Consider the following 27,383-nt stretch of genomic DNA (forward strand, 5'->3'; position numbering starts at 1 on the left):
ATATGGAGAAATTTTACTTGTGAGAAAAAGGAAGCCCACAAGGCTAACGCCTAACGTTATATATATATGTATATATATGCAAAAGCCGCCACTCTACCCACCAAACCATTAGAGAGAGAGAGGAAGAGAGAGAGAGAGAGAGGAAGAGAGAGAGAGAGAGAGAGAGAGAGAGAGAGATGGGGAGCTACTACTCTGAAGCAGACTCCCATGTTCCCACCTCAAACTCTAACAGTAGCCCCTTCCTCCACGACAAGAATCCAATGAAGGATGATAGCAACGATCTCTTGGCCGCGGTGCAAGAGGAGGAGGGGGAGGAGATGGGTATGGATTGCAAAGTCGAGAGAGACGAGGGTTGGCCTCGGAAGGGCGGCGTCACCCTCGAGGGTTACGTGGACGGTGATGACGGCGGCGATGGTGGATCCGAGGGCAGTGTGGGGCGGACCAAGAGTCTCACGGACGAGGACCTCGAGGAGCTCAAAGGTTGCCTCGACCTCGGATTCGGGTTCAGCTACGAGGAGATCCCCGAGCTGTGCAACACCCTCCCCGCCCTCGAGCTCTGCTACTCCATGAGCCAGAGATTCTTGGACGAGTCCGATGGCTCCGGCGAGGCCGCGGAGCAGATCAATTGGAGGATCTCGGGTCCTGGTAAGATCAGGTCTTCTTGTTCCTCGTCAAAATTTCTTTTTCGTCAAGTTTTGGTGGATATAATTTGGGATTTTAGCTAAAGTTCCATCTTTAAATGATACTAAACGGAGAAAGTTATTGTTTGGAATGGTTTCTGTTCAAATTCAAGTATTCTCCTACTGTTGTATTGATGGATCGTTTATCTATTGAGCAAAGTTTTGGTAAAAGCGTGATCTTTTTCTTCTTTGCTGAGTGATTCATTTCTAGTGAATGTTTTTTTTTATGGTTGTCAGATAAGTATATGTTTCATTATTTAATCCTAGAGTTTTCTTTTTTTTCCCTGTGTTCAAGTTGTAAATTTTCGGGACTATTTGAATTAATTGATAAGTTGATGTGATGGGTTTGAAGGATAGTTCTCTGCTCTTTGGGATACTTGTTTGTTTGATTGCTTGTTGAAATATCGAAATTGATTTGATGAGTTATCTTGGCTTGCAAACTTACTTGTGCTGCTCATTGGGTTCGAAGAAGGTTGAAGGTTATGTAAGAAAAGAATTTGGATCACATTTTTCTTTGCATCCGGAATTAAGTTCAGTTTTGGACAAGAATTTCCACCTCTTCACTCTATACCATGCTTAAGATAGGTTGGTTTACTAGTAGATAGTTTGTCTTCTTATTCTTATATTCTTATCTTCAGACTTTTGATATAGCTGTTAGTAGCCAACATATCAAGCAAAAGATCTATAATTCCTTTCTAATCAAATATTCGTTGTAACTTACAGGTGATGATCCTGAGGAAGTTAAAGCCAGACTCAGATATTGGGCACAAACAGTGGCATGTACTGTTAGACTATGCAACTAAAGGAGGTTGGATCCTTGGTTCCTCCATGAGAACGAGCTTCAATTCACAGGAATCTTTCTGCTAAGGCCTTATTTCTGAGGATGGATCCTCCAAGGATCCTTCCTGCTCGATGAAATTGGATGCTTGGATGTTTCGAGGTTTTTGCCGGATCCTAATGCCGGTGGTCGAAACAGAGGCACATCTCAAGAAGAGAAGGAGAAGGGAACGAGATGATCCAAGGTCTGAGATTAACTGAATAATATTCCTGACTAGCTTTACAGGAGCATAAATGTATTGTTTCAACTTTCAAGGTGAATCGAAATGAATACAAATAAAACCGGATTTTCTATGTGTGATCTCTGTGTTAAACAAAAAGATTTGCCATGAGACTTGTTCTAACATTTGTTCTGTTCGTAAGTAAAATGTTTTGCATGTTTAACGAACAAAATTAATTGTTACTGAATAAATGGTTGTTTGAATTTGATGGGTAAGACAGCGAATTTGTTGACTTAACTCCAGATCAGATGCATTTCTTATCTCCTATAATTTGATTATGGCTTTTGATTCATAGCCTAAAACTGCAGTTTATGCTAGCTATCCTGGAGTTCCAGTGTGCATATCCCTCTGCAGATGCCATTGCCCATCTGGACTGTCAAAGCTGGTGTATGTGCAAAGTTGATGCCAGAATGGATCTTGCTTGGCGAAATTTCAAACGTATAATGTCTGCTGTCCCTGCAATAACAAGGGATTGAGCAAAACTGATATCTTATTCAGATCTGGCACCATGTAGCATTGCTGACCTGTTGAATATGGGTGAAGAACTGAACAACTCCCTCCTTTGCCTTTTTATACATGAATTTATTTAAAGAATAGTAATCAGTTATTCTTGGGAATATACTGCATGCCATCAATGTATATCTAGTAGTGTCAATTGCTCTGAAGAAGCTACTGGCTTTCAGGACCACATACAATGTTGCAGCGAACACCAGTGTTGGATTAGAAATGGCTCATTTTGCCTTGCGAGGCAAAAGTGGTGCAGAAACTAACCAGTTGTTTGTTTAATGATCGAATGAGAGACAGTGTTGTTCATGCTTCATATAGCTTAGTAGCAGCACTATCATGTGTCAATGAACAATATTCTGGAGAGGATGCATTCGACTAACTCAATTAGACGCTGGATGCAGAATCTTAAGGTGATTTGATGAGAAAATACAACATGGAAACCTTCTTGATTCAGTGGAAGAACATCTTATTCCTTGTATTTATTATTGTAATACAGAAGAAGTTTAGATGAGACCAATTAAAATGGAAGAATGTCTTGTTGGTTTGTTCTTTGTTCTATCTTTTAGCATTTCAGTACTATATGCACAGTGGAAAGAAGCTGTGGTGCCCCAAAAGGATGCACTTACTCTTTTTGCTGCATAATACCACAATATGTCAAAATTTACTGGCTAGGCTTGCGGTGACTCGGATACAGTTGTAGAGTGGAGTTTCTGCAGGCCGAAGATTTAATATTAGAACATAGAAGATTAAGCTTAAGCCTTAAGAGAACATTATATATCATGCCTTTGCTTGTGACTAGATCCAAAGGAAAAGAAGATTCGAATTTCTGGAACAGAGGAGTGGCTAAATAACCAAAACCCAAACTTTGGCAATAATAAAACGTGTACGCAGCAACAACCAACAATCAAAAAGGCATTGGAGAAAGAATGAAGATAATACCAAAACCAAACATATAACCAGTAGGACATAAAGGGAAAATTGGGACAGTAAAATTTACAAGAGAAGACTTGACTGAACATTGTATTGAAGACAATCTTGATTTTTCTTCTCACAGCTGTGAGATTGCAGTGATTCACATTATACAAACCAATAAATATAATAAACCACTCTGTTCATAAGATTTCCTAAAAGAATAGTTGGCCCATTTTGGATTGGCTCAACAGTGACACTAATTTACAGTTTGTAAGAGCTCAAGACATTTATATTTATAATTGCATTTATATTGGTAGCTTTAGTTTGCCTGCATTATTCACATCAGATGGTCACAATTCATCTAAGACAGGGCTCACATCAGGTGAGTAGCCTTCATCTTTCATTAGCTCAAAGAGCTCTCCCAATCTTTGATAAATAGATGCAGCTTCTGGATGGGACATATCCCTTGCAACAAAAGTATATATGTCAGTCTTAATCTGAATCCAACTCCATCCAGCATCTTTCTTGACTCCCATTTCATCCATCATCCTCCTCAACCTCTCCGCGTCTTCCCATTCTTCATGCATGGCATGCAAATTTGACATGAGAACATAGCTAGCAGAGTCCTGTGTTGACAATTGCATTACTTTCTCCGCAGCAAGTTTTCCTATCTTGACATTTCGGTACAGCCTGCATGATCCTAACAATGTCTTCCATATCAAAATATCTGGCTCAAATGGCATATTATCGATAATGGTGAGCGCCTCTTCAAGTCTTCCAATTCGACCCATCAAGTCAATCATACATGAATAATGAGAAGAAGATGGCACAATATCATACTGTTCTTTCATAAGTTTGAAGTATCTCTCTGCTTCATCCAGCAAACCCCCATGACTGCACCCAAACAGAATACCCACAAATGTGGAATGGTCTGGCATGCTGCCACTGGCCTCCATCTTGTGAAACACATCCAGTACCTTACTTGCATATCCATGATGTGCATAACCATGAATCAGCGAATTCCATGATGTGATATCATGGGTGCACATGACATCAAATGCCAGCCTAGCATCTTTGATACACCCACACTTGGAATACATGTTAATCAATGAATTCCCTGTGCAAATATCAAGATCACACCCTAATTTTAGCGAAAGACAATGAAATTGCCTTCCCTGATCTAGCAAAGTAAGATTTGCACAAGAACTCAAAGCACTCGACAATGCATACTCATTAGGTGTGTAACCCCTCATATGCATCTGGGAAAGAAAATTTATCGACCGTAAGTCAAAACCATTCTGGAAATAGCTGGATATAGCTGCACTCCAGCTGACAACATCCGGGTTTCCAATTTTCTGAAACACTCTCTCTAGTTCTTCAATTCTACTGCTTCTACCATACATGGTCAGTAAAGCATTCGACACTCGAATATCAAAATCCAAATTGTGCTTAATAGCTAAGCAATGCAGCTGTTGCCCAAACTCAATGAATTTAGTGGATAAACCACAAGCCCCTATAACAGTAGCAAAAGTGAACTCGTTAGGATTTACACCCTCGGAAACCATTTCATGAAATAGCTGCAGCGCATCATCCAGTTTTTCATTTCTAATACAGGATGAGATCACTGAACTCCATGAAACCACATTCTTAGTTTCGAGTTTCTTGAACACCTCCTTAGCCAGGCCAAACTCCTGATTTCTTGAATATAAATCAATCAAGGCACTTGCAGAGAATACACTCTGAGCAATCATGGATTTGACCATGTAGCCATGTATCTGCTCACCTAGCTGTAGCCCGCATGCCATAAGAATACTAGTTATTGTATGTTCATTTGGTTCTGTTCCCCGTCTGATCATCTGATCAAACACACCGACAGCAGATTCAAACAAATTGTTGCGACATAGTCCCGTTATCAACGAAGTGTAACTCACCAAGTCCATCTGCAGCATCCCATCAAAGACAAGTCTGGCCTTAGCCATCAACCCGCACTTAGAATAGAAGTCAATAAGACAATTCGCAGTCCGGCAATCTCCCTCAACCCCAGACCTCACAATTAGCGAATGCACCTGCTCTCCGAGGCAAATAGCAGACATGTCGGCACAACAGATAAGTGCTGCATTCAAGGAAAAATCATTAGGCATAACACCAGAGTCAAGCATTTCGACAAACAGCGAGAACCCAATATCTGGATAGCCATTCCGGGCGCACCCAGATATCATCGACGTCCACGAGACGACATTTCTCCCTGGCATTTCATCAAACACCTTGAAAGCATCACTCATCCTATCAGATTTCATCAGCGCATCAATTAGCATGGATTCAAGAACAACCCCCGGTTCCACCCTATTGTCCTTCGTCTCGGCATAGCACTCCATGGCTTTCTTGAGGCTTCTTGACTCTATCAAATTTCTAAGTCTCTGGGTGTATGAAAGTTTACTTGTCGAGCTGCTGATATCTTGGGAAGGTGGTCTTCGTAACAGTTGGGTTGGCTTAAAGAGGACTTCAGGTCTGTTATCACCTGGGATGGAGCTCTTTGGTGGGAAAGATGAGGCATCCGAGGGGACAATAATGGTGGAATTCTTCCATTCAGAATGAAGATTGAAGGGGTTTAAGGGTTGGAGAAACGGAGAGGAAGTAACACCTATCATTCCTTTCTATTCCTATTTGGTTTGTGCACTCCAGGGATAATTTTGCTATTACTTGTGTGAGCCTAGTCTATTTCCGCAAATAATAATAATAATAATAATAATAATAATAATAATATACTCGTTAGTCAGTTTTAGTAATAGTAAATTTGGGCTCTTAAAATTAAATGCATTTATTTTTATTTATTTTTTGTTGAGATGCACACATTTTTATAATTAATATATATATAATAAGAGTAATATTTTGCTATTTTTTTTTAAACATATCTGAGTCTACTCACCAAACTTATAAACATTTCTATTAGACTACTTAAATTTTAGTCTACGTGAGTGGCCATGTAAGCATGCCTAGAAAACTCTCTCTCAGAGAGAGCAATTTTGTTAAATAAAATTGTTAATTTAGACATCGATATATATATATATATCTACAAATAATCTTACGTGACATCCACATAGACTAGTAGACACCTAGTCCCCTAAATAAGTTTATAACTCAGTTACTTAGATTTGTTAGTGTGAGACTTAAATTTAGTCAAAAACTCGGTATTTTATAACTCATTCCCTACTAATAATAATGAGAAAAATATAACTTACAACCATAGGGGGTTATGCGTAATTTTAGAGCTGTCACTTAACTCTCCTAAATCCTAATTTAGGGTTCTTTTATTTAATCAGTTTTACCTATAGATTAGTTTGCACAGAAGATAAATCCAGTTGTTGATGCACTTAAGTGTATAATTCAAAATTCAAAATAGGAAATCTTATAATTTAAAACTCAAATCACATCCAATTGTTTCTCAGTTCGAAGAGAATATCATATTTGATCTTATCAAACAATTACTTTTAATATTTGAAGGTTTCCTTATCTTAAACTAGAAGAGTCTGATTTACTAGTTTCTCTCAAATTTTACGAAGAGGGGAAGTAATTCTATAATTAAGGAACATGAAAGTCTATAGAATTACGACTCTCTTAAATATATTTTATTATCAAATAATCACTTATGTATATTGTGATCAAATATCGTATAAAATAAGTCACATGACAAGTTATGCACAAAATTTTTATCATAGAGAAAAGGTATGATAAAGTTATGTATATTTTATAAGCAAGATTTTTAATACACTTAACATACTTATTTATAATTGGAAACCAATATAAATTCTTGCATAAACTTATTCAAAGTAATTATTATATTTTATAATCTAATAATATAAAATGAGTGACTTATAGATTTACCTAATTTACATTTAAGATGTGTGTATAAAGTTATCTTTAAAAAAATTTATGCACAAACCAAATGAGGCACATCAATCAAGTGCATGTTTGGTTGAAGAATAAGGAAACATATCTATGAAGTAAGGATTGATATGGACCTAAATTGTAGGAATTTACTATAATCGTAGTTTTTAAGAAAATAACTAGAAAATATTCATTTCCTATAAGGAATGGAATCAAATCTGAGATTGATACAAGGGTTTGATTGGAAAGTGTTTTTAGTTTGTTTCTTATTTTGTTTGAGTAACCTTGGTACTCTTATTTTCATTTCCTATAAATAAAGTCCTATAACTTGGAACCCTAAGCATGGAAGAATGATTATTGAATAGTAGTATTATTTCTTAGCAATCTCTCTCTACTTCTCTCAACCCCTCTTAATCCTAGCCTCCACTTTTACTCTACATCAACCCTAGCCAATCGTACCTCCTTTTAAGTCAGGAAATTAGGTTAATAAGCAGGGCAGGCTATTTCATATATTAGGAATGTAAATAGAATAGCTATCAAACTAGAAAAATAAGTAAGAAAAATGAAGCTTGAAAGCATGTAGTTGTTTCAATAATATATTCCCCTTTGATAAGGTATTCCATCCTTCAAAGTCGACTCTATTAAGAAGTTTGCTTTTGTTCCCTTTGCTAAAAAACTATTATAGATCAGATTTAGAACGATCCGTCTCTAGGATGATTATAAAAATTTAGGTGATAATAGCATCACAAGATAGAATTTTAATGGCTTTAATTTCACGTCAATCGGGTGTATGGATGGAAAGGTATAACTAAAATAGTGGAGTAAGGTCAGAACAAGGCAGAATAGTAAATATCCGATGTTACGGCGGTCGTCGGAAGGTGGCGGACGGCCAAGGGTAGTGGTGGACGGTCTAGGTTACTGTTGGAGGTGATGATGACTATAGATTAGAGGTAGAATTAGGGTTTCTAACTTAGATATACTCTTAGAAAGATAACAACAATCAAGATAAATAAACTTAACTTAACTCAATATTCATTCCATTCAATTCCATGCCTAACAAAGGAATCCAACCCCTCTATACATAGAGGTTGGTTACAACGAGTCCCACTAGGACTAGCCCTAAAGGCTGACATGACTCGAATTATGAGTTGCTTTAAAGGCTTACATACCTTAATTAGACTTGCCTTAAGGGCTGTCATGACTTATTTTGACTTGCCTTAATGGCTCACATGACTAAACTAGACTCGACTCGACTCGACTTCACTCGATTTAACCCATGTGGTTGGATCGTAACAAAAACTTGACTTGTTGCAGCTCAAACACCTGCCTTGACTCGTTGTTGCAACAAGGATCCCTTAATTCATAATTTGTAGCTAAACACTACTTAAATTTAATACAATTAATATCATGGTTACCATTCATATAGTATTACTAATACCATGGATACCAAATCCTTTATCCCCTTTTTTCTATTTCAACTTGGAGTTACAATAAGGAGAAAACTTAAAAAAGGGTAGCGTTGTGAAGCCATCGGCCCAAACTTAAAAAAGTCCTTATAAAACCCTCACCTCTTTCTTTCCCCTCGTGCTTGACTTCATTCTTCTTACCTCGTTGGCCACCAAGTGACTCACCTGGGATGATATTTTCTAGCACCTAAATTGGTAATTCGAATTATTCCCCATGGATCATAAGTGAGTGAATTTACTTATGTTTTCCTCCATCTTATAGTATGTGAAAACATGCATATACTATTTTGTTACTCTTCTCGTAAATATTAACATTCATGCAAAACATCATATATTCATCATAATTATCTAGTGGAATCTAAATAATAAAATAAGTTTGATTAGATTAACAATTTCAGTATCTAGATAGATAGTTCTGTAATTTTCTATAGTGACTCAAGTCTATATTAAAGTCTAGAAAGCATACTTATTCTATATCACTACACGACTATTTTAGGTAACTCTACGGGGTCAGGAAACATTCTCAAGCTAGATTAAAGGACTTTCGATGGTGACTCTGATAGCTTTGAATGGTTGGAGAAAAAGACATGATACGATTATCAATTGGTGATATCTCTAAGAATCCTAATTGAATCAGCTATAAGGAAAGGCCAATCATTATCTTGAAAGTGACTTCTAGTTGATGTAAATTCATGAGTACATATTCAAAAAAAGATAAATATGACATTTATTTGAGATTGAGAGGTTACATATAATGACATTGGAGTATTATATCAATTTGTTACTCATATGGTTATTACTCATCCTTTGTTATTCACGTGCTAGTAATGAGCATGCTTAGTTTTTATGTCAGATGTTATCCTAGTATTACAACAAGATGAACTTTTGGATTACTAATCATGATTTACGTAGTATGATTTTCACTTGCTATTATACTTTTACATAGTGGGCTATGTCATTGAGACTAAAATAGTTGGCTCATAAAATTCTTTAACATTTTCAAATTATTGATTAACATGAAGAATGAACGAACGTTGCACCTAGGGTTACGTCCACTTAGGAATTTGATTTTTTCGTTGGTCACATTAGTTATTTTAGTATTACTTTTGAAGTCATTAATTGTCTAGTATTGGACTTTTTTACTGAAACACCCAAATCTCAAAATACATATGTATACCGCGTGGGTAAATTCCCCACACGGTCATGTGGGGTAAATCCCCCACACGGTGCATCACATGACCTGTCAGTAATATGTTTCTACAAGGCACATATAAATATAGGTTCATATCATAAATGATCTCAAGCAAATGAGTCCGGATACAAGTTCCACAGACCACAACAAGCCTTCAAAGATACACATAAAAAATATAACTCCAATGTCCAAAATACAACTCCAATCATAACACCCTCGTAGGGGCTCAATACACCTAATAGAAATAACCCTAACTGAAATAAATGCAGTTATTCCTCGCTACCCGCACTTGCTTCTCCTAGCTCTGAAATGATGCCACCAAGAGGTGGTGAGCATACAGCCTAGCAAGTAGAATCCATATAATCTATAATAATAAAATCACAGGTGCATATCCCGATGCATGCCTATAGTTGCTAACAATAAAATAAACTTATTTAAATGAGTTACTAACTCATTGCAACCGATAAAGACTACACGGTACTATCCATGAACATGCCAACTCTTAAACATATTAGAATAAGTCTACACAACTATAAAACTTAATGCAATCTCTTATTTATACAAATCTCAATTATAGCATTTACATATTATGCTTAGAAGTAAAAAGAATAGCTTTCCTCGTATTCACGCAAGTTAGGGAGGTTTAGTCATTACATGCTCACCAATGCATTAATCATATTTTATCATAGCTCACCGAGCCATTCGCCACATAATTTAGATATTATTCAAAAATCATCCATCACATAACCATCCATCATCTCATACATCAAGGAGGGATATATACACATCTAGCGATAATGTCACCAGACTAAGGACTCCAGTTGTAGGCCCATATCTCACTATCTCTAAATCATCACCGCCCTCAGTGGGATAGTCACGAGCCCTCAGCTCATTAGTGGATGCCCTAACTCTGCGTCGTTGGGTACCACTAGAGATATATCTCTGCCTCACAATTATGTTCTTACTATCATAATAATCTAGTTCTGACTATACAGTATAATTATCTGAATGCCACTCAGGCTCTTGACCTTAGGTGTAGGCCGCTAATAATATAAGTTACATATGATACACTCTACCCTTAACCCTGGGCTCAGCAAGTAGGGCCACTGCCTAGTTAGAACCCGACTACTATTAATACTAATTTTCCTATAGTGTCATGGAAGGTATATGATGCGAACCGGGTCAGATCGGATCACATCAAGAGGAGATTAGACTCAATGGATTGAGTCTAGTTATCTTATTTGCTTATTTGGTTTAGTTAGAAGGTTAGAATTTTATATAATTAGCTAAAACCAGTTCTGTTCAGTTTTGGGAAAATATTCGCAGAATATTTTACATACATATGAATAATATCAAACTAGCGGGATAAGATCACCAACCTCCAGATCTACAACTTTGGTATTTAAGACTTCTCTAGATTCATAATCTATCTATGACGAAACGAAGGATTAATCCGAGAAAGACAAAGAATGCTGATCTAGTTAGTTAGCTAGCTTTATCAGATAGAGAAATCTGAGTTTAGCCAGTTATTATTCTCGTTCTTATCTTTTTTTCATTAGTCGTTAGATTGTCTTTATTTTTATAGGAGTAGGTCATAACGGTAGATCCCCTTCAAGCATCCAAACCTTAGCCACCTCTTATCTTCAGCAGCCACCTAACAATACAGTCGTCCACCACCACCCTTGGCCATCCGCCACCCTCCAACGACCTCCACAACGTCAAAAATTACCGGTCTACCCTCTTTGACCTATCTTCACTATTTTATTTTTATCTTTTCATCTTGATCTCTGATTTAGGTGAAATTAGAGCCATTAGAATCCTAACTCACGAGGCTACCTCCTTAAATTTTCATAATCATCCAACGGATGGATCATTCCAGATTTGGCCCATAATAGTATAATAGCTGTAACTATATTATTCTAAACTTGTATAAACTCTACTCACTTGGGGGTCTCCAAAGTACTCTAGTTCTTCTTAGCTAGCCGGCTCCTCCGAAATCCCAAAATCCTCCCCACGCATTGTCGATCTTATTAATTCACGCAAGTAAAGCTATATGTAAGGTTAGTGAATTAATATAATTAATTATCTTATTAGAGAATTTAGGTTTAGGCATATTGTATGAGTCAAGGGTTCTCTAGAGTGAGTTCCATGTCATCCTAAAATTCACACTATTTAGGTGATAATAATTTATTTTAGGGGAGTGGTTAGGCTAATTAATCAGGTGGGGGATAAAGAAATGAGGCTATAGGGTCCAAATGACCCCATTGGGCCTAGGCTGAAGTGTTGGGTTGGGCTCGAGCCCAACCCAATAGGCAAGGGAGGAATAGCTCGTGGGCGGCAGTCCAAACTGCAGTCCTCGAGCTCCATGGGCTGCGGTTCAGACCACAGCCCTATAAGCTCTAAGTGCTCCATGGGCTGCAGTATGAACCGCAGCCCATCTAGCTCTATGGGCTACGATTTAGACCGCAGCCCACCAAGGCGTGGGTAGGGTTGTTTAACCTCCACCCTCCCTCACCATCCTCTTTCAAGGGAAGGAGATAGAGGGGAGACAGAAAGGGTCCAGCGCTGTCGATGGCCCACGCCGCCGGCAGCTCGCCCTTGAGGCCGACGGCCCATGACCCTCACCCGGGGTGGGTGGCTAGCTTGAGGGAAGGGAGGGAAAAGAGAGGAGGAGATCGAGGAGGGAGACGCGACCACCACATAGGTCGACGGTGCCAGCGGCCGAGAGGGGTAAGTAAAGGGAACGAAAAAGAGGGGATGAGGGCATGACGACAGCACGGCGTAGCCCGAGCCCGCACGGAGCTGCTGTCTATCCTCCCCGCCTACGGTGGAGTGAGAGTAGCTCGCCCTATGGCCGGGGCGGCGAGGCACGCTCGATGGCCGACGGTAATGGAGGTCCCTCCTCCCTTCAGTAAGGGCCCGAAGCCCATTTAGAGAGCTTCCCCCCTTCCACCGGAGCTCTCGGACCGGCGGCTAGACGCGGAGTAGTCAGCCACCGAGGACTCTGACGATGGCGAGGGGGGAAGGGGCTAATCTATCGAAATTAACAATGGGGTAGGGGATTTATCGAGGGAGTCGCGGCTCCGGGTCTAGGGCTTCGTCGGCTCCAATGTCAGCAATCCGAGAGAAGGTGAGGGAGGGAGAGATGGTGCAGTGGGGGGGGGGAGGGAATAGAGGAGGGCTGGGTGGCATACGGCAAGAGAAGAAGAAGAAGAAGAAGAAGAAGAATAACGAAGAGAGGAGGACAGGCCGGATGGGGTGGTAGGATGCACACACACGCTTGGTGCGTGCGTGGGCTTTTTTTTTTTTAATTTCAGGGTGTTACACTTACCTTTGAAAGTTTTTATTATTACTTGACCTAGAGTTATTGATATATATTTAGTTCTTTTATACTTTGAACTTAGAAAGTAAATATTAAGGCTTCGCATATCTCGGGTTTTATTAGTTGGTATTAGAGCTAAGTCTATGTCACATTATAGAATCAAGTGGAGGTTTGATTGCACGCATTTAAGTTCATCATGAGATGTTCATATCCTAATTAATAGATTTATACTTACTTTTACCTCAAGTTTTTAAATGACAATATGTATACATGTCGATGAGAAATAGCTGCATAGAGGACAACTCCTAAATAGGAGTTATGTAACAACCAAGCCCAGAAAAAAATTGAAATTAATTATTTGGGCATGACACGACCGACCACATTGTGGTCGGCCTCATGCCCAAGTCGAGCCCAGCAGGTGAGAAAATTCACCTGCCATGGCAAGCCTTGGGCCCGCCACACGCTGCTGGCATGGTGGGCCCCATCGCCACTGCCATCCTCCCTCCACCGCCTCTCTCTCTCTCTTTTTCTTCTCTCTCCTCTCTCTCTTTTAGTCTCTCTCTATCTCAAACTTTCTTTCTCTTTCCTTCCCTTATGCCGCCAGCCAACTGCCACCGAGGTGAGCCTATCTCTCTCCCCCTCTTTTCACTCTTGTGTTTGTCAAAATCAAGCCGTCGACGAGAGGTCGGCTGTTGGCTGGCCAGTAGTGGTCAAGCCCCCTCCCCACCCTTCCTTTCCTTCACTTCTCCTCTTTCTCTTCTCTTCTTCCTTTTTTCCTTTCTTCTCCTTATTCTCTTATTCTTCTTCTTCTTTTCTTGATCCTTCTACAACTATCTACTACAGTGCTAGGTAGATAGTGTTGGGCCGAACCCAACACCAGTGACATTAATTTATTTATTTAGGTATTTCTTTCTTAGTTAATGCAAATAAATTATTGAGACATTAATTAATTTTGATAATAATATATATTCATCAATCTCATTATTATTAACTATAATTAGTATAATTAATGTTAATTATGTTATAAGCTATTACACATAAATATAGGTAATACTTTTATTTATTTATATTTCTATTAGATTAATAGCTAGATTTATAATTATTAGATTTATATACTAATATTCTTATGATATGCATTTTAAGTAATTCTAATAATTCATTATATATTATTATTTTGTAACAAATGAAATAATATGCTTCTTTATTTATTTATTTACTATTTTATAAAGTAAAGACTAAATAATCCCTAATTAATCAAGATATAGTGAGAACCACAATTTAGTTACAATTATATTTTTATCTATATTTATATGTTTATTTATATTCAGCCTTTTATTTTATTTTATAATGTCATACTTAAACTATTTTTTTTTATCTAAAGAGGAGCAACCCTTTTATTCTCATTTTATAACTGACATTTTATAGTAATAGTATTTTCTTAACATTAAAAGTTTATTTATAATATAAATCTAACTAGTTATAAAGATAAGTAGAAACGCTAAAACTTAATAAATTATTATATTTTACACGAATGGATTTTAATTAGGTAAATGGCTAATTTTATGTTACTTAAATATTTTTTGATCCTAAACCCCTTAAGTGAGACCCCGTGGACCCTATTAGCGATGAGTTGACACTCGGTTGTCGAATGTGAGAGATATGTAGTTTGTATCTTCTGATCATATGTGAGTAATTTTATCTCTTAGACGTCTTTCTCAAATTAGGATATATTATATAATTATATATATGCATGTTTTGGCCTCCAGCATGATTATATGATCTTATCTAGATATGACTTCAGTCAAGTATATTTTGTCATTCATGTGAGTAGACTAATCTTGGATATGAGTATAGAGATGATCAGAGATGACTATACTATTATGACTTTATGTCGAGATGATCTGTAGCATGAGTATACATGTGATAGATTAGCATGAGTATACATATGATACATGTACCATTAGAGATTTTATCGCATCATATATTTCTTTTGACTCATTTTTCACCTAAATTCCTAGTATGCATGACTTGTTATAGTACTGAATAAAATGCATATGATCTGTCATTTAGAAGGAAAGTATGAAATATGATTGATAGGATAGTTGATAGAAAGCGTGAGGATACCCGAGTGAGCGCGAGGGTTAGGACGCGCTTGGTGGATGATTAATTGCTCGATGTAGTTACGATTCTGTGGCCTTATGTCCGAGGCCATTAGTCTGTGTGTGTAGTAGACATTTAGACACATGTCATCCGTCAAGACATATGTGGTGAGTTATCCTCACAAATTTCTATCAGCTAGAAGGGTGCTCGATATAGATAGATGTTGATACCTTTAGCGGATGACAATGTATAATTATGATTGAGATACTCTTTGCGGATGGCAGAGTATATTCTGAGCCTTCGAGCATGTTGATGAGATCGGGTACCGAGTGTTGACTTTGCACAGTGGTCTAGTATGATGAAGATATTCAAAGATGACATTGATGATTGAGATGTTGAGAAATACATATGTTTTCATTATCATCTGATATATTTGATCATCGAGTGATTATTATGCATCATATGTGGTTGCATTTGGTATCATAGTATAGTCATGGTCAGCATGCATCATATGTAGCATATTTGAGAGAGTTATGATGATAGTATAACATGAAGAATTATTTATATATTATCGAGAATTATATAATTGATCAATTATGACATGATATCTACATTTTATTTATATATTATTGAGAGCATATTAATATACTCATTTATGACATAATACTCTTTCTGATTCATATTATCCAGTATATAATTTACTTTCTGTTTGATATTACTCGTTCGAGATAAGGTCTATTCACTAAGCCATTTGCTCATGACTCTCTTTTCTTTTCTAATCTCCCCGCAAATATTATGGTACTAGATAGCGACTTAAGATATTTTGAGAAGATGCTTTAAGGCAAATATGAGGTGAGCTATAGACGTGAAATGATATAGAAGATAGTTTATCTAGATATTGAGTTGTACCATTATTTGATATTTGTACTCCATTGTATAGATGATGATTTGTATAATACATGTCGAATTATAGTGTACTCATTTCTTATTGATTTTATTTATATCTTAATGGTTTGTCGTGGCTTGTGTGGGCCCTACCAGATTATGTAGCTGTCTAGTAAATCATAGACTTAGATATTCATGTATTAATAGATTTATTTGGTTGATAGTATGATTTATTTGGTGATAGATTATGTGAGCATGAATATGTTAGTAGGTTTTATTTCATGATGTCATGATTATATATGCACAAGAGTGTATCTGTGCGTGACAATCCCCGCCCGTGCTATGTGGGCACGTTGGCATACACGTGCTTGTGCCAAGCGGGAGCGTTACAATTTATATGTCATGGTTTTCAATTGCTACTATACCTTTAAATAGTGGATCTACTTACTAAGCTAAAATTATTAGCTATAAAACTCTTTTAATAAATGATTAGTGTGACAAATGAATGTAGTACAATAGAACTCTTTTTTATCTTAATTTTGGTTTTATCTTTTGCCATATAATTATTTTTTAGTATTTCGGATAAGAGATAGTAATCCCTAGTTTGACATAGTTTAGAAGATATGACAAGTCAAAGTGAAAGTCATATTTGATTTCACGAATCAAGTAGGCAAGAGAAAGCCGAGTAAGAATAAGAAGAATAAAACTATGGCAAGCACACTGATATGATGTTTTTAATATGGAAAACCACTCAATCGATCAAAAGAAAAATAATATATATATATATATATATACATCTTAAACAATCTATCGTAAGCCTTGCTTTTTGCCTACAATACATTGCAGTTAACTACTCCATGATAATTGTCTCTGCTCTTGATTTGTTGTATATCGTTACAGATCGTTCCTTAAACTTTACACATCGGTTGGTATTGATGTTCACATTTCATGCTTCCCTTCTAAATGTCAGATCACATGCATATATCCAGTACAATAACGAGTCAATGTATAACAGGAATTTAAGTGGAATAAGAATCAAGAGAAAATGATGCAATGTAGTCTCCAATTATATCGTCAATACATGCATACTCATGCTAATCTATTACATACATACTCATGCTACAGATCAACTCGGTAAACAATCATAACAGTAGAATCATCTCTGATCATCTCTATATATATCTCCAATGTACTCATATTCCAAATTAGCATAATCGAATGCATGATAAAATATGCTCGACTATAATCATCTCTAGATAAAATCATATAATCATGCTGGAGGCCAAAACATGCATGTACATAAATATATAATATAACCTAATTTGAGAAAGACATCTAAGGGATAAGACTACTCACACTGATCCGAAGATACAGACCATGTATCCCTTATATCCGCCCATCAACCGTGTGACACTTCTCGCTACAAGGTTCACGGGGTCTCAAATAAGGGGTTCGGGATCTGAAAATGTTTAAGTAACATAAAATTAGTTGTTTATCCCATTATAATCCGTTCGAGTAAAATATGATAATTTATTAGATTTTAGAATTTCTACTTAATTTTATAATTGGCTAGATTTTTATTATAAATAAAATATAAATATAGATAAAAACCTAATTATAATTAAATTATATCTTGATTAATTTGGGACTATGTAGTCATTATCTTATTTGTTACAAAATAATAATGTATAATAAATTAATAGAATTACTTAAAATGTATATCATAAGAATATTAGAATATAAATCTAATAATTTTAATTTACAAATCTATCTATTAATCTAATATACATATAAGTAAGTAAATAAATAAACAAATAAGTAAATATAAGTATTACCTATATTTATGTGTAATAGTTTATAACTTAATTAATCATCAATAAACTTTAATTAATAATAATCATAATGATGAATGTGTATTATTATTAAAATAAATAATGTCTAAATCTATTTGTATTAATTAAGACAGAAATACATAAATAAATCAATAATAAAATTAAAAGGATAAAGGATCTCTGCTAAAGTGCTGGGCTCGGGCCTAGCACCAAGCTTGCTCTGATCTTGGGCTCGAGCCCAAAGACTAGTTCGCTATAGTGCCGGGCCGAGCCCAAAGACAAGCGTTGCGAAAATAAGAGGAGAAGCAGCTGAGGAAGAAGAAGAAGAAAGGAAGAAGAAAGAAGGAAGGAAGGAAGAAGAAGAAAAGAGAATAAAAGAAGAGAAGAAAGAGAGGAGGGGAGGGAACTACGGAACCGGGTCGGCGGGGAGGGCACTGACCAGGTAGCTGGTGGCCTCTCGTTGGCGGCTCGGCTCCGACGAGCCCGCGCCCAAAGTAAGAGAAAGAGAAAGAGAGAAAGAGAGAGAGAGGGATAGTGAGAGGGAGAGAAAAGAAGAGAGAAGAAGAGAGAGAGAGGGAGAAAGAGCTCACCAGCACTCGTGGAGGTGGCGACGGCGGCAACCGGCCTCGGCGAGAGAGAGAGAGAGAGAGAGAGAGAGAGAGAGATATTTAAGAAGGCGATGGGGGGTCTTGGCGGTGGCTGCCGCGGCGGGCCCCTCCAACCACTACATGGCACGAGGCCGGCTACATTGTGGCCGGCCACGTCGTGCCATGCAACCAATTTTTTTTTTTTGAATTGGGTTGTTACAGGTACACTAGATGTATGTATGTATTAATACCGACATTTCCTATAGTGCCATGACAGTATAATAACTTTAACTACATTATTCTAGATTTGTATTAACTCTACTCGCGTGGGGGTCTCCACGGTACACTAAATCTCCTCACCTAGCCGGCTCCTCCGGAATCCCAAAATCCTCCTCAGATAGTGTCAATCCTATTAATTCACATACGTAAGATTAGCAAATTAATAGATTAAATTTCCTTATTAGAGAATTTATGTTTAGGCATAAACATGAGTAAGGGTCTCCTAGTGTGAGTTCTATATTATCCTAAAATTTATATGATAATAAATTATCATTACGGGGGTGGTTAGGCTGATTAATCAAGTAGAAGTAAATACACAAAGTTACAAGTTCCAAATAGCCCCAAATAGGCTAAGCTGAGGGGTATTGGGTTAGGCTCAAGCCTAACCCAATAGGAAAAGGGGCCTTGGTGGACTGCAGCCCACAAGGTTAGCTGAAGTGGGCTGGGGTCTAACCACAGCCTACCAAAGGCTTGGTTGCTGGGCTGCAGTCTACAGCCCACCCAACCCAAGCCTAGTGGGCTGCGGTCTGATCGCAGCCCATGAGGGCTTAGTGGGCTGCGGTCTGACCGTAACCCACCAAGTGGGGTGTGGGGGTTAAACAGCCCCCACCCTCCCCCACCATCCCCTTCTAAGGGAGGTGATAGAGGGGGAGAGGGAAGGCTTAAGGGCTTGCGGTGCCAGCGGCGTGACACGAGGCCGACGATGCCGGCGGCACAGCATGAGGTCGGCGGCGCAGCACGAGGCTGAGAAAAGTAAGTAAAGGGGAAGAAAACGAAAGAGGGAAAGGAGGGCAGGCTTGTCGGCTCTGGGTCCGGGGCTTCGTCGGCTCCGGGGCTTCGTCTCCGACGTCGGCAACCCGTGAGAAAGGAGAGGGAGAGAGGTAGCGAGGTGGAGAAATGGTGCAATGGGGAGGGAGAGGTGGGATTAATGGAGGTGGGGAGGGTGGCGTGCACGGTAAGGGAAGAGGAAGAAGAAGAAGAAAAGGAAAGAAGAAGGACGCGGTGGCAGGGGTGCTGGGACGCACGCATGTGCTCGACGCATGCGTGGATCCCCTATTTTTTTTTAAAATTTAAATTGGGGTGTTACAATATGGCTATCTTTACATAAGATGTAAATTATGCTTCATGAGAGAACCTAAAACTCTCTAAGTGTTGAATTTGACTTTCTTATATTCTCTCCGGTTGTAGATGATTGATAAGGACTCAATTCAACTACTCCAAGTGCTTCAAGATATGTGGAAGTAGACAAACACTTGGACAAATAACTCCTCATCAAGCAATAATAGAAAGTGAAGTTATTTTAGACGAGGGATAGATCCTTATGGAGTGTGAGATGAGTTTTTGTAATTCATATTAAGTAAATTACAAAAGAAAGCACCAAGTATGGAAGTGTTTCTAAATTTTCATTCTTAGATTTAACCGATCGATTTGCGCTTGACTTATTATTCCATATATATTTTATAGTCAAAATTATGTCGCGGTTCGAACCTAAAATTAGCTAGAACTAATTATGCAGGATTGCTTAATTTTGTTCTTTTGGTCTTCGTTCTTCAATTTATTTTCATGTATAAATCTTTCATAAATAATATGACTTGATTATGTACAAAACCCTAGATTGTACAACGTAAATACTAATATTTTGTTTCCACAAATTTATCATTATAAAATATTGCACTAATAGTTTTCATATTATTTTGGAAGGCATTAGTTGCCTACACTTCTGTCTTACCCTTGCAAGCTTTTATTATTAATTGACTTAGAGTTATTGATATAAATTCTAGTATTTTTATACTTTTGACTTGGAAATAAATATTAAGCCTTCATGTATATCAAGTTTTATTATGGTACATGGTTGATTCTATATTTGAGTCATGACAAAGATTAACATAGATATTTACTAAAATACCTCTAAAAACAAAGAACAACTACACTCTTGTAAAAGTATCAAGGATATAAAAATATTTGGCCTTAATTCTTCTGCGTATTGCATATTTTAAGAATTAAATACCCATGTATTCATCACATCCTCTATTCTAGTATTACAATAAAAACACAAGAAACATAAATTAAGATAACTCTCCTCTAAACCATGAATAAAAAATTATTATAACACTATGCTTGGATTATTTTATCCTTCAACCAAATGAGGCTTAAAGCCCTTTGATTGCGCGTACCTCCATGTTGAAAATAATACTATGAAACAAGCATCAAGTATCTTAATTGAGGAGAAACTCGCTATTATAACAGTAGGATTGTCATTTGAATTTTAAAGAATGTAATAAAGTATTTGCCTTAATTTTAATATAAAATGATCAAAATACTCTACTTTTTTTAATAGAAAATTCAAAATATATTTGATTTTGGTTGAAAATCCTTTAGTCCTATGCTTCTTTCATCTCAATGTCTCACTTTTTTATATTTTTGATGTTGAATATCTTCCAAAAAGAGATAATATAAAAAGGAAGGTTTCAGAAGTTTAATAATTTTAATGAAATATTACCTTCATTCTTAGTATTGAATGGAAAAACTAATGATTGTGTCCACATAAACTAGAATTGTCAGAGGGTTAAGTGGCACCAAATGAAAGTCTATGGAGGGATTTAGAAATTTTTTTCCTAACCACAAGGTTATAAAATATATTTTTCCTATAACAATGCATGAGAATTTATATAGGAAAAATACAATTTATCCTCTTATAGGTTGGTCAAAATTTAAAATACCTCCATAGCTTTCATTCATTTATCCTCTTATCAGTTAGCTAATACCCTTGTAGTTTTGACTTATGTGTAATGGTTAAATATTTTGATATTTTTGCGATTTTTTTTTCGTACAGTGAAAATTATTGTTTATCAATCGGTTTGATAAAAATCTAAAGGTTAAAATCCTTAAGGATATAATAGGAATGCAACAAATTTAAAATATATTACCGGTTCAATAAGTAATTATTATTTTTTAAATATATTACCTTGCACATTATTTTTTGATAATTATATTATCTTAATAATTTATCAAGCAAAATACATATATATCCTTAATTGAGAGTAATGTATATATATCATAATAAGGGTATTGATGTCTTTTTATAATTAACTTAATAAAAGTTTAATTAAATTTTATCTATTTAATTATTTTTATTATTTACCTATATCTCTCATTAGTTTAAGATTAATTTAAATTAAATTTAATAACAGATAGAGATAGAGAATCATATTTAAATTGAATTCTATCTCCAAAGAATCAAATTTAAATAGTTTAATATTAAATAATATCTCCTATAATTAAGGCATAATTAATCATATCTAAGAGAGAAATCTTAACGAAAAAAAGAACGTGTAATTCAGAAGTTAGATACACATAACAAATCTTCTTAACTAATATACCCTTTTTTACATAATGTGATACCGGATGTGAAAACCGGTTATTATAGCAGTTAGATTAAAATTATAAATTTTAGAGGAATATTAAAGTATTTGCCTATTTTTGTCCTTTGTCTTCTCTCTTCTTGGATGCTTGTATTTTCAAACTCTGAGAGACATTTTTCCGAGGACTCCATTCTACTGCCGTCCTTTGGAGCGACGAATTGGCCTCGTCGGGAGCTTTTGGTGGCTCCTTTCGTTTCTCTCTGAGATTTTTCCCTTCTCTTCCTATTAACACTATAATCTCTCTCTCCCCCCCCCCCCCTTTTATATTCCCTCTCTTTTGATAAATTTAAAGGGCCCAGCTCACTTTGCTGGAAAAAAAAAACTGTAGAAAAGATGAGATAGCTGATATGAGAAAATTAGTCATTCATAACATAGATTACAAAGAAAATATTTTCAAATCATATTCAGGCTAAGGTAGTTCTATACAGTGAGCAAAACACTCTGAGACCCATCCTTTTATTCAAACTAAACATAAACATCATGTGCCACAGATGATTAAGCAGATAACTGTTTCTGGATGTCCTTCTGCAAGATAAATGGAAGAAGAGTTCAGAATGGCCTTTCCTTTTCTTTTTTTAAATGAATGGCATATTTTGTATGTGTAGAATAGCATTAGATTACTGTTTAGAAGTCGTACCTCTATCTTTAGAGGTGAAGTGGTGGGTGCATATCTCTCCACAACTTTGCCATCTTTAGCCACAAGAAACTTGGTGAAATTCCACTTGATGCCATCTCCAAAGATACCTCCTTTCTGAGCTTTTAGGAACTTGTAGAGTGGTGCAGCATCCCTCCCATTTACTTCAACCTAGGAAGGAAATATGTAAGAGATGAAGAAAAGAAAAAATCTTAAGGAAATCATCTATATAGATTACTCAGTAATATCTTCTGATTTATTTTACTAATCATTACATGTACTGACAGAAGAACAGATATCAACAAGTAAAAGAAAAGTGACAGCATCAGAACTGCCATGTCCCAAAATTGCAGAAATTTGAGAAGCTCTATAACTTTACGGCCTCATTGTTCTTTGAGATTAAGGAAAATCTAGAATAGCTATTGTAGATTCTTATTCCTAATATTGTACCTCTGGTCTAGAATAGCGGTATAATAATTATTTTTAATGTGATATAAAGTTGAGATAAATTGCATATAAGAAGTGAAAACTTATTCAAATGCCCTTCATTTGATATGTAAATTTAAATTTAAGTATTCTCATTTCTTGTCATATGTATTGGATATTTGTAGGCATGCAATGAGATAGGAGATAGGTGAAAAAAATTGAAGAGGAACTTCTGATTTGTGAAATGAAATAGGTGGGTGATAGGAAAGAGAGTAGAAGGTTTTTAAAATAATTTTAGTTAAATCAAGGGTTATAATTGGGCTTATGTGTGGGATAATTTAAATAATGTTTCCAATCAGAGTAGGGATAAATTGATACTTCTTTTATTGATGACAAAGACTAACTTGATCAACAGCTCATTCCCAATGTGTAACTTTGGTGCATTTATCATCTAGAATCTAAATAGCATCTGAAAATAATGTGTGGCCAGGGGTGTACAAATTTGTTATCTGATTAAGTTTTGGTCTGCTTACATGCTATAAAGCGATGGGTTCAGTGGAAAGTCTCAAATTACGACAACACAAGATTCATGGATGTCCTTACAAATATTGACCCGATTATAGGACGAACTCAGAAAAAAGATTTAGTGTACTGAAAAATGCTGAGAGATTAATCTCTCAGTAACCTGACAAACCTACCAAAATCAGCAAGAGAATACAAAGCTTAACAGGCATCCAACATATATAAGTTTGGACTCTTGCATTCATCCAAGGAATAATTGAATAGTTGGGAACATGCATTAAAATTTTAAAGCAGTAGTATGAAGTTTTCTAGCAAAATTACCTTATCAAAGATTGGAAACTCAGCTTTGAACATGGTGCATGCCACCTCCTTAATCTCCTCATTGCTTCCAGGTTCCTGACCAGCAAATTGGTTGCATGGAAATGCCAGTATCTCAAATCCTGGGAAGATAAATTGGGAAGAAGCAAAACGAAAAGGGATTCAGTATTACTATGAATAAAATACTCAAGAAATTCGAAAAAGGGCAACAAACTGACCTTTGTCCTTGTACTTCTCATATAAAACATTCATCTCCTTATAGTTGGAATGAGTTAATCCACTGCATGTCAGAGGTGTGAAACATTAGATTGTCCATTATAAGGAACTGCAGCATTCCATATGATAATTATGTGATCTTTCTCTTGAACAATTATAATTCTATCGCCAGTGAACTTAACAAGTAACCATGCTGACTTAAAAGCCTATTCCTGCGAAGTTAATCAATGTCTATTTATACGAGTTAATAATATGATAATTATGTGATCTTTCTCTTGAGGAAAAAAATTCTATTGCCAATGAACTTAACGAATAACCATGTTGACTTAAAAGCCTATTCCTGTGAAGTTAATCAACATCTATTTATACGAGTTAATATGATCTTTCTCTTGAGGAAGAAAAATTCTATTGCCAGTGAACTTAACAAATAATCATGCTGCCTTAAAAGCCTATTCTTGCGAAGTTAATCAACATCTATTTATATGAGTTAATCAACATCTTCTCCAGAGATAAGAAACACTAGGCTGTTCAGTTAACCACCACCTCTTTTTGGCTCAAAAACTAAGCTCTGTATCTATTTGGTCTCTTTGGGCAAGTTATGCAACTGAGTGGAAGAGGAAGGAAACCATATCTTCTATTTCGAGTAGAACTAAGTCACTAACGATGACCCTCTGCAATTAGTAATTGGATGAAGGTTATGGTCAATCAGAATTATGGTAGAAATTGAGAAGTTTTTTCAGTATAAATTTGCTCTGAAGTAATTTATCTCTCACTCAAGAACAGTATCAAACTTGACAAAAATAATCTTTCCTTTCCAAGTCTTGAGGATATTAAATAACCTACCGGGAAATTTTTTTTATCCATATCGTGCAATTAGAGAACTCTACTAATGAAAAGAGAAAAGTTCCTCGGTCCTTTTAGATAGAAGGAATAGACCTTATTTGGGATCATATCAAAGATAAATTTTTCACTCATAGTTAGATGTCATTTCATCAGATGTAGATGCTATGGGGTGGAGGAGAAGAAGGTATGATGCTAATAATGTTCGGGATGAATGGCATGCAATAAAGAAGGAAAAATTACAGTAATAATCCACACGAAGAAATAAGTCTGAAGATCTAATCAGGGAAAAAAACAGTGCATACCAAGTACTCAGTGGTAAATTACAAGAGGTTAGGTTTAAGTCAAAAGCTCCAATTCAAACACATAATCAGAAACTACAAAGAAAATTCAGAAATTCGCATTGCTGCAAAATTCCAGGCAACAAGAAGCAATTTATTGGGAGGGAGAATGCACCATCCCCTTACCTTTTATCCTGAAACTATATATTGCAAGAAATATCTTGTGTAAGAAGCTATTAAAGTTCAAATGATCCCTAATATCTCAAAATCAAGCATATCCCAATGAGTTTAAAGAATCTCATAGAGAAATTTCTATAAGAAGAGGAAACAAGCTATATACTGAAGCAATACCATTTTGAAGCAACATTGACGATAAGAAGAACCTTTCCACGGTAAGTACTCAGGCTCAGATCACTGCCATTGATATCCTGCCAAACGAATCCATTACAAATCAAAACTCAAGCTATCCATCAACTGATCTAATATTCTATCAAATTAGTACAAGAGAAGTAGAAGAACTAGGAAAAGAAGAGAAAACACAAGGAATAATCACTACCAAGTATAAGAATAAGGAAAAAATCAAAGCGATTATATAAAAAAAAATCCAAGAAATTAAAACTAAACAGTCATACTAAAATAGCCCAGGTATCAAATAAATAAATAAAGGCCGAGAAGAGAAGGGTTCATGAATAAATTAGATCAGAGATCAAGAAGTCATTACATTTACAGTGATATCATAGATTGAGTTGGGCATCTCGGCGGCCATTTTTAGTTCTCCAGGGAAATTGGTAAGAGCTCTAACGAAGGAGAAGACCCGAACTCTTATAAATAGTATGTGCTACTACTTCGATATGATCACGATTTTCTTGAACAGTGGGGAAATTATTGGGCACACGGCTCTTGCTGCCCATCTTGTGGACTTTTCAATGGAAAATCGTTGTGTTCACACGGTGTGAACACAAAGAGGCCAAGACTGCCCACCTAAACACTACTCCCAACTACCGGAGCAGGTGCTCTGCTGCCCCGCTGCACGAATTAAATTACATCATGATACTCTATTGGTTTTTTTTTTTTTTTTTTTTGAGAAGGGGAGATGTAGTCAGCTATACGTCGGCGGCCCAAGTAATTGGCCAGCTGAGTCGCTCAAAATTTGGTTACAGGGGTATGGGGGAAGGGGGTCCAAAGGTCCCAATACAACACAAGTAGACAATTCTTTACCTCTGAGTTGCTGCCCAGTCAGCAGCTCAATTAGCTTCTCTAAATACATGAACCACTTTGTATGTCTGAAATCTACCTAAAAGAGATTTACATTCTGCAATCATATTCCAACTTCCCAAGGATAGGCAGCCTCCATGCACAGCAAGCGAACCACCTCCAAGGAGTCGGTCTTCACCACTAACTTACAATTAGTGGATATAAGTCGCAACCCAAAACGAATTGCCCATACCTTCGCATATAATGTTGAGACGCTGGGACATGGTTCCCAAGCTATCTTCATGTGGGTTCCTTGATCATTGCGCAGTATGATACCCACCCCTGCCCGGTAGCATTGGGGAGAATAGCATCCATCTGAGTTTAGTTTGAGCCAGCCCCTATCTGGCATGGCCCAACAGACACTCAATCTTTCTCTCTGCTCACTTGCTTTGCCATTTTTTGAAGCGTAGTCCAATGCCATTTGAATAATCCCCCGCACAATAGCTCTCGGACGATTAGCCTCCAACTCATGGACCTTGGCATTCCTTTGCTTCCACACCACCCACATGGTAGCGGCAATTACCGCCTTGGTGAACTGATTTTGTCCTTTATCCTCATGCTATCTTTGCATGATCCAGCCTGCTTCCACTCGGTGCTTCAACTGCCCCAAGATGCGCTCAATCTCTATCCAGCATTCCAAACTGTAGCGGCACTCAAAGAAAAGGTGTGTGATTGTCTCATCCTCCGAACCACAGAGCGCACATTTCTCCTCTTGGCCTATCCGTAAGCAGTGGATATAGTGCCAAGTTGGCAGCCGACCCCACG

At 36.8% G+C, this 27,383-nt stretch overlaps 4 protein-coding genes across 7 annotated transcripts; 1 reads left to right on the plus strand and 3 right to left on the minus strand.

Annotated features, from left to right (window-relative positions):
• Positions 1-2,801, plus strand: LOC140792760 (uncharacterized). Of its 4 annotated transcripts, XR_012109809.1 has the most exons (4): positions 81-645; positions 1,404-1,702; positions 2,047-2,275; positions 2,422-2,801. XR_012109809.1 is itself a non-coding variant. In XM_073143944.1 (2 exons), the coding sequence occupies exons 1-2, from the start codon at positions 177-179 to the stop codon at positions 1,481-1,483; spliced, it is 549 nt and encodes a 182-aa protein (XP_073000045.1). In that variant the 5' UTR covers positions 1-176; the 3' UTR covers positions 1,484-1,811. The 4 variants fall into 4 exon arrangements, 1 of the variants encoding a protein (XP_073000045.1); XR_012109808.1 differs by having other exon boundaries at positions 35-645; positions 2,047-2,801; XR_012109810.1 differs by having other exon boundaries at positions 77-655; positions 2,047-2,801.
• Positions 2,802-3,263: 462 nt separating this feature from the next.
• LOC140792466 (pentatricopeptide repeat-containing protein At2g27610-like) lies at positions 3,264-5,851 on the minus strand. The gene has a single exon (XM_073143489.1). It carries the CDS (start codon positions 5,803-5,805, stop codon positions 3,508-3,510), a length of 2,298 nt encoding a protein of 765 aa, XP_072999590.1. The 5' UTR covers positions 5,806-5,851; the 3' UTR covers positions 3,264-3,507.
• Positions 5,852-22,475: 16,624 nt separating this feature from the next.
• LOC140792881 (probable glutathione peroxidase 2) lies at positions 22,476-26,484 on the minus strand. Its single transcript, XM_073144107.1, has 6 exons — positions 26,086-26,484; positions 25,716-25,792; positions 24,246-24,307; positions 24,031-24,149; positions 22,765-22,932; positions 22,476-22,652 (listed from the first exon to the last, which is right to left on the minus strand). Exons 1-6 carry the CDS (start codon positions 26,128-26,130, stop codon positions 22,623-22,625), a joined length of 501 nt encoding a protein of 166 aa, XP_073000208.1. The 5' UTR covers positions 26,131-26,484; the 3' UTR covers positions 22,476-22,622.
• A 198-nt stretch (positions 26,485-26,682) lies between these two features.
• Positions 26,683-27,126, minus strand: LOC140792212 (uncharacterized). Its single transcript, XM_073143066.1, has one exon. The coding sequence runs from the start codon at positions 27,124-27,126 to the stop codon at positions 26,683-26,685; it is 444 nt and encodes a 147-aa protein (XP_072999167.1).
• Positions 27,127-27,383: the final 257 nt, after the last annotated feature.

This window comes from Typha latifolia, chromosome 7, assembly GCF_019914945.1.
Source record: "Typha latifolia isolate L0001 chromosome 7, TyphaL0001v2, whole genome shotgun sequence".
Classification (NCBI taxonomy): Eukaryota; Viridiplantae; Streptophyta; class Magnoliopsida; order Poales; family Typhaceae; genus Typha; species Typha latifolia.

What these genes read in the sequence shown, in the direction of transcription:
- LOC140792760 (XM_073143944.1), top strand. Translation starts at nt 177, where the DNA reads ATGGGGAGCTACTACTCTGAAGCAGACTCCCATGTTCCCACCTCAAAC. An exon ending in TTGGAGGATCTCGGGTCCTG is followed by an intron (nt 646 to 1,403) that starts GTAAGATCAGGT and finishes TGTAACTTACAG; the next exon opens with GTGATGATCCTGAGGAAGTT.
- LOC140792466 (XM_073143489.1), bottom strand. Translation starts at nt 5,805, where the DNA reads ATGATAGGTGTTACTTCCTCTCCGTTTCTCCAACCCTTAAACCCCTTC.
- LOC140792881 (XM_073144107.1), bottom strand. Translation starts at nt 26,130, where the DNA reads ATGGCCGCCGAGATGCCCAACTCAATCTATGATATCACTGTAAAT. An exon ending in TGAGAAGTACAAGGACAAAG is followed by an intron (nt 24,150 to 24,245) that starts GTCAGTTTGTTG and finishes TTATCTTCCCAG; the next exon opens with GATTTGAGATACTGGCATTT. An exon ending in CTTCACCTCTAAAGATAGAG is followed by an intron (nt 22,653 to 22,764) that starts GTACGACTTCTA and finishes TTTATCTTGCAG; the next exon opens with AAGGACATCCAGAAACAGTT.
- LOC140792212 (XM_073143066.1), bottom strand. Translation starts at nt 27,126, where the DNA reads ATGTGGGTGGTGTGGAAGCAAAGGAATGCCAAGGTCCATGAGTTGGAG.